Below are 13,686 nucleotides of genomic sequence, written 5' to 3'. Positions count from 1 at the left end.
CTCGTATTTCAGACACATGTTGTAGCGGGACCGTTGAATGCTGTCTCTGCTGGTAATGTGTTTTTGTGTTGACAGGAAAACTAGCCAAAGATGCAGCATTTGTGTTGCATATGTTAAAATGTATGTATGTGTGCTTTGCTCTATAGTAGAGCACCGTTTGCAGGATTCAGCGGGCTGTGGCATAGATCTTAAAGGGGTACGGCGTGCGTGTGGCTCCTATGATTCCTTCAGTACTCAACTGAACTCCGTCCAGCGTTGAAAAACAAAATGTCTGGAGCAAACTGACAAAAAACAGGAACAGCTCCGTCCTCGCCAGACCTTCACCCAGACATGCACGCTTTCCTGGAGAAACAAACAAGCATAAAAGTAAGACAATGAAGGCAAGTGCATCTATGATATTTCCAATTATACTCCAACTACACGCTTACATTTCCTGCACCCTAAACAAGTTCCTTTCTTAATTTCATTTCAAACCTTTATTTAATCAGATTGGTCCCTTGAGATCATAGATCTCTTTTTCAAGGGAGACCTGCAGCATATAGGTTCCACATGAAACATAAAACCATAAAGGACATCATACATTATATTTACAGGATACATTTACATAGTTATAGACATTTACAAGTGCCCATAGTATCAACGAGCATTTCATTTAGCCTAGCTTTAAAAACATGCAGAGGAATGAGATTGCTCAGTTTCAATTCTTGCTGAAGACTGTTCCAAGCCAGTGGAGCTGCGCACATAAAAGCTGAAAAATGAGGAACGCTTCACGAATTTGCGTGTCATTGTGGTTCAAATGTGCAAAAGTCCGTTAATTCATTGTTTATCACTGAAATGTGAAATGTACCTGCAGAAAAAGGTAAAAATGCATCCCTCCTCACAAACTTCCCCTCAGCATCCAGGAAGTGTTCAGGATTGAAGGTGTCGGGGGTTTCCCATTCAGTCTTGTCAAACAGCACGGAGGTCAGGTTAGGCATCACTGAGGTTCCCTACACACACATGCACGTGCACACACACAGCAATCAATTCAATATTGTTTATACAGAAGGATAAGAATAAACAATCAAATGATACAGACACACCTTGTTAGCAGATGAAGAAGGGTAATGGGTCAACAAGTTTAAACCTGTAAAGATTTACTAGCTTTTCTTCATATCAGATATTTCAATCATTTTCTTTTTTTTATTATTTCCATGGAAGTTTTTTTGTTTGGTTTGCCTGCCCGGTCTTATGGAGCTTGGTACAAATGTGTGTGGCAGGGGCCAGGGAAGAACCTGTTTAATTTCGGAGCATATTTGAATCAAAATGTGGATAAATAGGTCATTTTTCCCTTTCATCATCATTGTAAGAGTATTTGGCAATTGCGGATTTCTATACAGTCCAAGTGCCCATCTAGTTCCATCCATCCATCCATCCATCTTCTCCCGCTTATCCGTGGTCGGGTCGCGGGGGTAGCAGTTCCAGCAGAGAGCCCCAAACTTTCTTTTCCCTGGCGACATCAACCAGCTCTGACTGGGGGATCCCAAGGCGCTCCCAGGCCAGCGAAGAGATATAATCCCTCCACCTGGTCCTAGGTCTACCCCTTGGTCTCTTCCCAGCTGGACGTGCCTGGAACACCCATCTAGTTATTTATTTTATTTTATATATCAATTTTAGGAAAGCACCCACCCAATATAGAGTATACAGTATATTTTCCCCAGCTTGGTTGAATCCTCCTAAGTACTGCAGTATTTGTAAGATATATAATTGATATATTCTGGCAATTTTGCCCTTTGCTTATTCTTGAAGCATACATCTCCAAGTAGATTCAACAGTATTGTTTTTCTATTAAACACAAAATAAACAAAGCCTTCTGTTGTGACTCCTAAGTTGCTGCACGCTATAAGGAAACGCGCCTTGGGTATGACGAAATCACCCAGTGTTGTATCCTTGGCAGCCATTCTGAGTCCATTTAAAGGAACAATGTTTCCCATCCTCTGGATCTCGTGGATGACGGCGTCAGTGTAGGGCAGGTTGGGTCTGTCTGCCATACTGGGCTGTCGGCTCTGTCCGATCTCTCTGTCTATCTCGGCATGGACTTTATCTAGGGGGTCAAATAAAAAGGTTTTAAACTTGATCTTCTCTGGTTACTTTTATACTTGTTTTGCTGCTGATGTGAACACCCACCCTGGATTTGAGCGTTGTTGATGAGGTAGATGAGGCCCCACTGCAGGGTCTTTGAAGTGGTCTCACTACCAGCCAGGAACAGATCCAGACAACACAGAACCAGATTGTCATCGTCAAAGCGCAGTTCACTGTTTCTGTTGTGCTGAGGAACAAACATATGGTCAGTTAGTTTTTATTTTGTCATGCTGTTCACGTTGGTTGATCGACAACACTACAAACACCATACTTTCTCTTCTATGAGGAAGCTGTCGATGTAATCTCGTGGGTTGCTGGGGTCCAGGTCCAACTTGTGCCTCTCTATCTCTCCTCTGATAGATGCCTCCAAAGACCTGGAGCTGCTGAAGATGCCACAGTGAGGCCCCGGCAGGAGTTTCATCAGAGCTGGGAACGCATCATAAAGCTGTCGGAGAGGAGACGAGAATATTCAGTGGTTGTTTATATACAAGCAAAGACCAAAGCTATGATCATAATATTTTCTGACAGACATTCAATTACCAGAATGACACATTTTAATTGTTTTAAATACATTACTGATTACTTTGTCAACAAATATAAAAATGTATATAAAAAATGAGTAATGTGCTGATTTTAGTATCATTACCAGTTCAATACTGGCAATTATCACTAAATCCGATATCGGGAAGGACAAAAAAAAAAGATATTTTCAGTCTATTTTTATAAACTAAATGATATGTTCATATTGAGTGTTAAATCCTGTATTTTACACTGGGATTATAATAATTTTGTTATTCTAAATAATCAGATTACATTTTTTTATAAAAATTGCATTTTAAACGTCATTTTGAATGCTTCAAATGCTTTAAAATGTTGCTCAAAGTGTGTGTGAAACAGTTCTAATGAAAAGAAGCAGAAGTAGCACTACTGATTCCTGATGTGGGATATTTATTTATTTCTATAGGAAAATATTAGGTTATGATGTTTTTGATGGCTAACAATTGCAAAGTGCATCCGTACACATTTATTATCAAAACAGTATCAGATTGGGATTGGCACAAGAAATGAAAAAGGCATCTAAAATTATCCCGACAAGTAATTACATAAAATAATAAATAAAGTGTATTTTCTTGTGTTTCCCCGACACACTGGTTCTGATGCATGTTATGAAAAGCTGTGTGAGGTTGTAAAATGTGTCTGAGCTGGTTTGCATCTTACTAGAGCCCATATGGATCCCTCCAAATAGGCCATCTCAGTCAGACTCTTCAGCATGCTCTGGAAGTTGTGGTCGCCGTATTCATACCATCTCCCAAACACTATCTGGCAGATGATGTTGGCCACAGCGTTGTTTAAGAGGGGCACCGGGTCGAATGGCTCACCTGAGCAGGACAAAGTCAATATCTTTATTTTTCTTCTCATCAGGGGCGGTTCTAGGGGGGGCCAGGGGGGCCAGTTCCCCCCTAACACTGACCTCTGACCACCCTGTGGCCCCCCTAAAAATGAAAAGTGAAAAAAAGAAAAATGTATGATTTATTACACGATTTATTGAATGACGGAATAGGCGGAACTAACGTTATTCGTCATTCTAGTCGGACCCATTAGAGCGGTGCATGTTACGAATGGGTGAAGCAGGTAGGACTCAAATGCAGAATAACGAAAAGCGAGCTTTATTAAATAAATTAAAGCTGTGGCAAAACAAGGCAGAATCCAAAATATCCAACACCAACGAGCAGCACAAGGAACACAGACCGTGGAATGACATGGAGGGGAAACAATGAACCGACATGGAACACAGGGGAAGACTAGACTAAATACACAGAAGGGTAATCACAGAACAAGACACAGCTGGGCAGGGGAGGAGAAACACAAGGACAACAGGTGAACACAATCGGGTAATCAGGGAGGGAAACAGACAGAAAGCAGACAGGCAGGAAACGGGGGTGAACACTTTACACAATAAAACCCAAAGACAAGAAAAACACCAACACAGACAAAACTACAAACGTGACATAACATGAGAATCGTGATAGAATCGTGACAGAACCCCCCCCTCAAGGGACGGATCCCAGACGTCCCAAAAAAAAAAAAAAAAAGGTCCAGCAGGGTGGGTGGAGGGGGACCGGAGGGAGGACACATAACTAGGGCCAAGAAAGGGTGGGTGGAGGGGGTCTGGAGGACGGGTGGAGGGCGGACGGCCCGGGGGAAAGGCAGAGACCAAGGAGGGGGTCTCGGGCGGAAGGCCCAGGGGCAAGGCAGAGACCAAGGACGGGGTCTCGGGCGGAAGGCCCGGGGGCAAGGCAGAGACCAAGGAGGGGGTCTCGGGTGGACGGCCTGGGGGCAAGGCAAAGTTCAAAAAGGGGCGAAGGCCACAGCGGGCAAACTCAGGGGGCTGTGCATGAGGGCAAAAGCAGCGGCAGGAAGAGTCAAGGGGCCGGGCTCGAGGACGAAGACCGGACAGCTCCGGAGGCCGGGAAGGACCCGGTGTTGGCCGAACAGGAACCGGAGCCAGTGGGACAGGCTTCGGCAGGATCCCCCACGGAAGAGGACCAGTAGTTGGCAGGACCCCCGGTGAGACAGGTGATGGTGGGGCCTCCAACGGAACAGGACAAGGGGTTGGCAGGACCCCCGGCAGAAGAGTTGTCGGCGGGACCCCCAGAGGAACAGGACATAGGATTGGCAGGACCCCCGGCAGGAGAGCAGTCGGCGGGACCTCCAACGGCACAGGACATAGGGTTGGCAGGACCCCCGGCAGAAGAGTAGTTGGCAGGACCCCCGGCAGGAGAGTAGTCGGCGGGACCTCCAACGGGACAGGACAAGGAGCTGGTAGGACCCCCGGCAGAAGAGCAGTCGGCGGGGCCTCCAACGGCACAGGACAAAGGGTTGGCAGGACCCCCGGCAGGAGAGCAGTCGGTGGGACCTCCAACGAGATGGGACAAGGAGCTGGCAGGACCCCCGGCAGGAGAGCAGATGGCGGGACCTCCAACGGGACGGGACAAAGGGTTGGCAGGACCCCCGGCAGGAGAGTAGTCGGCGGGGCCTCCAACGGCACGGGACATAGGATTGGCAGGACCCCCGGCAGGAGAGTAGACGGCGGGACCTCCAACGAGACTGGACAAGAAGCTGGCAGGACCCCCGGCAGGACAGTAGACGGCGGGACCTCCAACGGGACAGAGATACGATTGGTAGGACCCCCGGCAGAGGAGTAGTCGACGGGGCCTCCAACGGGACAGGACATGGAGTTGGCAGTACCCCCAGCGGAACCTCCAACGGACCAGGACATTGGGTAGGGACTTGAGACGTGACTCGAGAGGGGAACTAGAGACGGAACTCCAGAGGGGACTAGAGGAGAGACTAGAGGAGGAACAAGAGGAGGGACTAGAGGAGGGAACTCGAGAGGGGACTTGAGAGGGGAACTAGAGAGGGGACTCGAGGAGGGACTAGAGAGGGGACTAGAGGAGGGACTAAAGGAGGGACTAGAGGAGGGACTAAAGGAGGGACCAGAGCAGGGACTAAAGGAGGGACCTCGAGAGGGAACTCGAGAGGGGACTGGAGAAGTGACTAGAGGAGGGACTAGAGATGGGACTAGGGAAGGGACTAGAGAAGGAACTTGGGAAGGGACTAGAGGAGGGACTAGAGAGGTGACTAAAAGGGGGACTGGAGAAGGGACTAGGGAAGTGACTAGAGGAGGGACTTGAGAAAGGACTTGAGAAAGGAATTGAGTAGGGACTAGAGAAGGGACTAGAGAAGGGACTATGGCAGCTGGGACCAGGACTGGGGCCGGAACCATGGCTGCTGGGGCCGGAACCATGGCTGCTGGGACCGGCACTGGAGCCGCTGGAGTACGGGCTGGAATCCTGGCCTTGCATCTTCCAGAGACCTTTTGGAGGCTCCGTGGACCTCCAAACGCCAGACGGGTTCCTGAGAAAAGGTCTGAGGTTGGAACTGGAGCCGCTGGAACCGGAACAGAGGCCTGGACCATGGCTGTGTGGGCCAGGTAATCGAGCAAGGAAACATAGCTCTGTGGGCCGGTACTGGTGCATGGATCCATGGCTGTGGAAACCGGAACTGAAGCCGGGATCATGGCTGTTGGAACACGGGCTGGAATCCTGGCCCTGCATCTCCTAGAGGCCTTTTGGAGACTCTGTGGACCTTCAACAGGACAGTAGTTGGATCCCAGGAAAGGGTTAGAAGCTTGTGCCAATTCCTCAGGGCTACTTGAAAAGGTTTGTAGCCACTCCGGCAACAAGCTCCTGAGCCAGGGCTTGCGAGCAACCTCCCGGCGTGCCTCCTTCAAAGCAGCCTCTTTACCCCGTCTAGATGAGGCGTTCTTCCAGGTGTAAAAAATGTACTCCAGAGAATACCCAAGACATTCCGCCTGTGGGGCCAAAACATTTAAATCTGCTGAGTCCAAATTTGGTCGGTTCATTCTGTTACGAATGGGTGAAGCAGGTAGGACTCAAATGCAGAATAACGAAAAGCGAGCTTTATTAAATAAATTAAAGCTGTGGCAAAACAAGGCAGAATCCAAAATATCCAACACCAACGAGCAGCACAAGGAACACAGACCGTGGAATGACATGGAGGGGAAACAATGAACCGACATGGAACACAGGGGAAGACTAGACTAAATACACAGAAGGGTAATCACAGAACAAGACACAGATGGGCAGGGGAGGAGAAACACAAGGACAACAGGTGAACACAATCGGGTAATCAGGGAGGGAAACAGACAGAAAGCAGACAGGCAGGAAACGGGGGTGAACACTTTACACAATAAAACCCAAAGACAAGAAAAACACCAACACAGACAAAACTACAAACGTGACATAACATGAGAATCGTGATAGAATCGTGACAGTGCACTCAGGACCCATTAGAGCGGTGCACTCACTTTCACTGTCCGGCTGAAGCGTGCGAAAAACAAACACTTTTCATCTCGGATCATCAGAGGCTGTTGCATCCAAGAAAGATTGAAACCTACGTTTCGAGAGACTACCACGATAATTGAAGGTGAGTTAAACTATTGTATCCGTGTAATTGTAGATGTAAAGTAGAGATGTAACTGTTCATTGCCTTTATTTTTATATAAATATGATATGGTGTTAGTGCAAAAATGGTACTATAACTTAAGCTGAAGCTAACAGTAATAACTATAAGATATATCTTTTTCGTCCTGCATTTATTGTGCCCCCCTCAGAAAATAACTGGCCCCCCAGTGGCCCCCCCAGTCAAATTGGTCTAGAACCGCCACTGCTTCTCATTCTGTTAAAAATGAGTTGATTTTCCCAACCTTTCTCCTTCTGCATGGCCTCCTGCAGATGATGACTCTCCTCACAGATGCTCTGCTCCATGGAGCTCTTGGCCAGACCAAAGGTACGTAGCATGGCCATGGCAAAACGCCGCTGTCTCCTCCACACTCTCCCATTACTGAAGAAAAGACCCGCTGAGACAGAGAGAAACCACACATCAGTACAGAGGCAGGCACAGGTTGACTCCTTAAATAGTGATGTGCTTTAGGACTGTCACAATACATTTTATTCTGATCGAAACACTTTTTATTAAGTTTTCACAATGCATAACCAAGGTTTTACACTACAACTTAACGAAGTGGATACACAATGACAATATGCTATCATTGCAATGAAAAGCAAAGTATAAGCATATAAAAATAAGACAATAGTTTTGCACTGAATATATAAAAAGAGGACAAACAATCATTTTTATTTTAAATCCACGTTATGCATCTATTATAATGATAATAAAAAATAATGAAAATGCAAATACATCCTTTCCAAGAGCTGTAAATACGGCTTCCCCCAAGTCTTATAATGTTAGGGTAAAAATAGCAATTTATTCTTGAATCATAGCTAAATTGGTGACATACCTATGTAAACAAACATGCAAACAGAACAGCCAATATCTATTTCAGCAAAAATTCAACAAGGTGATGACCATATATCTTACAACTATGGTGAGGGCCCAATGTGCTGTATGTTTGTGTGATTCACCTGAGTTTCCTGAATAAATTCTGGTCACCATCGGGCTGTAAGGCCGGTCCACAAAGTTGTCAGCTTGTGTGACTATGGCTTCCTTCACCATCTTCCACCCGCACACAAACACTGTTTTGTGTCTTCCCAGACGTATGCAGAACACATTCCCAAACACATCAGCTAGCTGTGGATGCAGGGGCGGAGAATAAGTGGCCTGTTGTCTGGCATGTGACTCTGATGAGATGCATTTTTCAGGACAATCATTTCTGACTATCAGCAGGTTTTTGCATTATTTTCTACCATAAACGTTTTCATGATCTGTTTCAGTCCCATGTCATTTTTTAAATATCCCTTGTTAAAGGATGTGACTCTACTGCGTGCAAAAGTAGTGTAGTAAATAACAGAGAACATCTACCTTCCAGCTTTCAGTTATGCTCAGGTTATCGCAAAAACACTACAGCATAATACGAAATGTGTTTCTGTCATCTTACCTTGGTTAAGTAAATGTGAGGCTGTTTAGACTCAATGTTGAATATGTTTCCTAGAAGAGGCAGTGATGGTGGTCCTGGTGGAAAGTTAGGTGGATCTTTTTTGTCCAGAAAATAGACAACGAGGAGAATCGCAAAAACAAAAAGCAGCATTTCCGTCAGATCGAGACACAGAAACAAATCACGCAGACACATTGTTAAGCGAAGGAGAATAGCAAGGGACTGAGGATGACTTGCTCCATCATCAAATTCTAGTTAGAGATGGGCTGGTACTCTGCTGCTGACTCACAGCTTATGTAGATGTAATGACCTATTGGTGCGACACAGAGAGGGGATGCCTGTTCATTTAACAAATACTGAGTACGTTTGTTGTTAGTTTGCAATATACCTAATTTTGTAAGACCCAAACTTTTAACCCCCCAAAAATTTACATTATATAGATAATTAAAAAAATCTAGCACAATAGACATCAGACATGCCTGGTAAAGCAGTCTTGTTCTTGGAATCTGCCCTAGCTTTCCAGCAATTGTTTCTCAGCTTTCTTTTTTCCTGAAGTATTTGTTATTTGGTTTGATGATTCTTCGTCTGTTCCCTGTCTGGTCAAGTTTGCCCCTTTTTTCATTTGACCAAAGTAAAAAGTAACTATAATCTTGCTCTGTTTGTCCTTTACACCTCCAATGGCTTGTTAATAAGTCACCATGACTGTATGTTATGTTGACAAAATTATTAAACCAGGTTTGTGACACATATCATCAAATCCTTTATTAATCATTAACACATGTTTCCAAAGGTTTTGTTAATGATTGCAGTTCTTAAATAATGGCTAATACATTACATAACTGATGATGATAAAGAAGACATAGACAATACAGCTTGAATGTAATAGAAGATTGTATTTTGAGAAAATCTTTATAAATATTTTCATTAATAACAAGGACAATACTGTCCTATAAAGAATGCCATTAATACAACAATATATTATGACAACTATTTTATCACAAGGAAGGAAATGTATAGGCAGAGAACACTTTTGTCGGATGAAAAATTATTCAAATCAAATCAAGTTTTATTTATATAGCACATTTATAAACGATTTTTGGTCGAGCCAAAGTGCTGTACATATAATAAAAATAGCCTACAGTAGAGACACTTTACAGCAAATACAACAGCACAGATTGTTCAGAATATCAGTATGAGAAAAACGACACCCTCTATCCTTAGACCCTCATTCAGTGAGATGTTGTATAATTTAGCGTGCTTTGGCATAAACCTTGAAGGGATGTGGTACTCGAGTTATTCCAGTTACTCCTTCTGTACTCAACTCTACTCCATCAGGAACGGAGAAAGAGAACTTCTGCAGTAAACCAACGAAAAACAGGAACAGCTCCATCTTGGCGAGGCCTTCTCCGAGACATACACGTTTCCCTGAAGAGTGCACAAACGCATACTCACATGAAAGTGTAAGATCTAAGAATAAAACTTGTGTTCTAGTTCATTTTATGATTCAGGTGAATGTTGATTACCTGCAGAGAAAGCCATGAGAGCTTCTCTCTTCACAAACTTTCCCTCAGCATCCAGGAAGTGTCCAGGGTTGAAGGTGTCTGGGGTTTCCCATTCAGTCTTGTCGAACAGCACAGAGGTCAGGATTGGCATCAAGGTCGTACCCTAAAAAACAAGATTCATAACCAACCATTGACAACAACACCCACATTTTAGATACAATCATTTTCAGACTAAATATTATTGTGGGCTACACAAACCTTGGGTATGAAGTAATCGGCCAGTGTTGTATCCTTGGCAGCCATTCTGAGTCCATTTAAAGGAACAATGTTTCCCATCCTCATGATCTCGTGGATGACGGCTTCAGTGTAGGGCAGGTTGGGTCTGTCTGCCATACTGGGCTGTCTGTTGTGTCCGATCACTCTGTCTATCTCTGCCTTCACTTTCTCTATAAGTAAAAAGAAATGTCAAGTTATGTTTTCTTGCTGTGTTTACAGTTAGCTCAGTCTGGTGCTAGCATGTCACCTACCCTGGATATCAGGGTATTTGATGAGATAAACCAAAGCCCACTGTAACGTGGTGGAGGTGGTCTCTGTTCCAGCCAGGAACAGATCCAGAGAGCACAAAGTCAGATTAGTCTCTGTGAAGCCAAGATCTGAATCCTTGTTCTATTCGGAGATGCAAAGAAGATACTGTAGTGAGTGGATGCTAATATATACATGAAGGGCTCCAAAGTGTTTTAAAGTGCAGTCGTTAACTTACTTTTTCCATTTCAATAAGGAAAGTGTCAATATAGTCCCGGGGGTCACTGTGGTCCAGGTCCTTCTTGTGGTTCTTTACCTCCAGACTGAGGAAGTCTCGGATGGCGTCAAAATGACTGAACATTTTGTTGTGAGGACCTGGCAAGTGCTTCATCAATGTGGGGAACGAGTCATACAGCTACAGTAATAGAAACAAATTGTAAATTAGATACATCCACATAATATTTACCCTTATGTGATCATATTTGGGCACAGACATGGGCTGCTCAGACGGTTAACAAGGATTGACTTCAAGAATCCTTAAAAAAAAGAAATGATCTGACAATGATTAAACGACATTAAAATGGCTGACTTACCGTACCCCATACAGAGCCCTCCAGCATTAGAATTTCAGACAAATAATTCAGCATAATCTGGAAGTTGTGGTCGCTGTAGTCAAAGCGTTTACCCATCACCAGCTGGCAAATGATGTTGGACACAGCGTTGTTGAAGAGACCTGCTGGGCTGAAAGGTTGACCTGTAGGAGAGGAGTCCACTGTTTAGACAACGCTATACTCCGAATAATGAGCTGAATCTGTACTCTTTGTGTACACCTTTCTCCTTCTCTATCTCCTCCTGCAGGTGTCGGATCTCCTCACAGATACTCTGCTCCATGGTGTTTTTTCCCACACCAAAGGTACGTAGGGTAGACAAGGCAAATCGTCGCTGTCTCTTCCATGTTTCACCATTGCTTACAAACAGACCGCCTAGATGCGAGCATAAGCAGAGATTTGAGTTAAAGGCCGAAGGGAGGTTATTCCTGAAGACTATGAGATAAGAAAAAGAAAGAGAATTATGCACTTTTGTTTCCGGAGTAAAACCTGTTCATAATTTCATTGTGAGGCCGATCCACAAAGTTGTCGGCTTGGGACACTAAGGCTTCCTTCACCATCTTGTACCCAGACACAAACACCATAGTGTTACTGCCGAGGCGGACGCTGAACACACTCCCATAAACATCAGCCAGCTGTAAATCAAGAAGTGAACATTGATGATCCCAAAAACACTACCACATACATTCACCTTTAAGTTGTTCATACCCTAAACCTATGCATCAGGGGAAAAAATGGCTACCAGGTGTACGAAGACAATACTTTTTCATCCATGTCTACAATTTGAACACCATATGTCAGTATCAGCCATTAGTTTCACATCACCTGTCGAGCGCAAATAAACAACCTTCAAGTGGACTAACCAAGATGATTAAAATGGCTTTCAACTTCTTCTACTGCATTGACAGTGCCCACAAACCCCGATGTGAAAGATCTTAACCCTATTGTAAATTCATAATAAATAGGCTACATCAGACTAAACCATATAATAGATCTCTCAACTTTACCTTGGTGAAATACATGTATGGATGTTTACTGTCCACACTGAAGAAACTCCCCACAATTGGAAGAGCCATTGGTCCTGGAGGATAATTTGGAGGATTCCTGTGTTTTAGGAAATCGGCTATTATGATAAAAATGAAAAGAAACAGGAACAGCCCCTTGAAGTCCAAAGCCGACAAAACGTTATAAAGCCACATCCTTAAGGAGAGTTAAACCAACAGCATGAGAAAGGTCCAAGCCTTGCAAGAAGCCAAACTGCACTCCCCTGCACTAAAAACTACCATCAAAACTGGATAAAACTATTCGGTAATTCAGGCTGTGCTCAAAGTTCATCGAGATAGTGGACCATACAGGCAACAGACACACCTACTTTACTCGGTAAACAAGATATTTGTCATAGTATAAATGATTGCACCTAATCTCACATTATGAAAGTGTTAGCACGCCATAATAAACATATCTGCTAAGCAATCAGATAACACACCTTTCAAATCTTCCACTGTCTTTCATTGACCTTATACTGATATTGGATGGTCATGGTTTAAATAAAGTGAAGCCACATGATAAAGTGCAGTGGGTAAAAGGCATCTAACTAATTCATAGGGCAATTGCATGTAAATGAGTAACTACCAGCAGGAACAGGTGCAGACAGTTCAGAACCAGGTCACTAGGGGAGTAACCCAGTTTAGAAAAGTGTCTGTTTTGGGTTTTATACATTAATTCGCTTAGTCAACATATTAAACGTAGTTTATCTTCTATTAGCAAAGTGTCAATGTAATATTTTGGTTTGCTTAAAATTGCTATTGTGATGCCTCATTAGGCATTTTATTGCTGCACATTTAACCATCAACAGTGTGTTTTTAGTTTATAAAAATGGATGGTAACGCTTTTGGAACGCTAAAATGTCTTGTTTAGGGTTTGGTTGTACCCAGCTCCACCCTCGTGTTAATTCTAGTTCCAAAAATCAAGATTGCGATGGCTGTAACAATAATAATAATAACAATAATAATAATAATTTGACACAAATAAAAACTCCCTACAATTAGAAGAGCCAATGGTCCTGGAGAATAATTTGGAGGATTCCTGTGTTTGACGAACTCTCCTATAATGATGATGACAAAATACAAGTAAACAGGAAAACCCCCTTGAGGTCAAAACCCAACCAAAAATGATAGAGCCACATGTTGAAGAGATCTAGGTCAGCAGCAGGAGAACAGTCCCAGCTATGACATTCCCTTTTTCTTATGAAACACCGGTTTTGTAATGGTAATGGTACCCATCAATCATTCACAAAGTTTGTATAAAGGTTTTTGTACCTAAACATTATGTCAGATGTTGGCATAGTTATATATATAAGGAGATACGTTACACTTCTTACAATATTTATTTGTTATTATATAACAAACCGGCTTAGGGTCAAGTTATTTAAACTGACCCCACACAACCATTTCCA

General features: G+C 43.7%; 1 protein-coding gene across 1 annotated transcript; it reads right to left on the bottom strand.

Moving 5' to 3' along the window:
- Positions 1-99: 99 nt before the first annotated feature.
- Positions 100-12,776, bottom strand: LOC117445405 (uncharacterized). Its single transcript, XM_034081074.2, has 18 exons — positions 12,275-12,776; positions 11,701-11,866; positions 11,454-11,606; positions 11,217-11,377; positions 10,862-11,038; positions 10,629-10,767; positions 10,360-10,547; positions 10,123-10,264; positions 9,852-10,024; positions 8,603-8,821; positions 8,130-8,295; positions 7,412-7,564; positions 3,340-3,500; positions 2,393-2,566; positions 2,167-2,308; positions 1,896-2,083; positions 848-989; positions 100-342 (listed from the first exon to the last, which is right to left on the bottom strand). Exons 1-18 carry the CDS (start codon positions 12,428-12,430, stop codon positions 167-169), a joined length of 2,976 nt encoding a protein of 991 aa, XP_033936965.2. The 5' UTR covers positions 12,431-12,776; the 3' UTR covers positions 100-166.
- Positions 12,777-13,686: the final 910 nt, after the last annotated feature.

The sequence above is a fragment of the Pseudochaenichthys georgianus genome, chromosome 4 (genome assembly GCF_902827115.2).
Source record: "Pseudochaenichthys georgianus chromosome 4, fPseGeo1.2, whole genome shotgun sequence".
In the NCBI taxonomy this organism is placed as follows: domain Eukaryota; kingdom Metazoa; phylum Chordata; class Actinopteri; order Perciformes; family Channichthyidae; genus Pseudochaenichthys; species Pseudochaenichthys georgianus.
Note: the sequence above shows the minus strand (reverse complement) of the source record. Positions and strands in the feature narration are given on the sequence as shown.

What these genes read in the sequence shown, in the direction of transcription:
- LOC117445405 (XM_034081074.2), bottom strand. Translation starts at nt 12,430, where the DNA reads ATGTGGCTTTATAACGTTTTGTCGGCTTTGGACTTCAAGGGGCTGTTC. An exon ending in CCGATTACTTCATACCCAAG is followed by an intron (nt 10,265 to 10,359) that starts GTTTGTGTAGCC and finishes CTTGTTTTTTAG; the next exon opens with GGTACGACCTTGATGCCAAT. An exon ending in GCTTCCTCATAGAAGAGAAA is followed by an intron (nt 2,309 to 2,392) that starts GTATGGTGTTTG and finishes TTTGTTCCTCAG; the next exon opens with CACAACAGAAACAGTGAACT.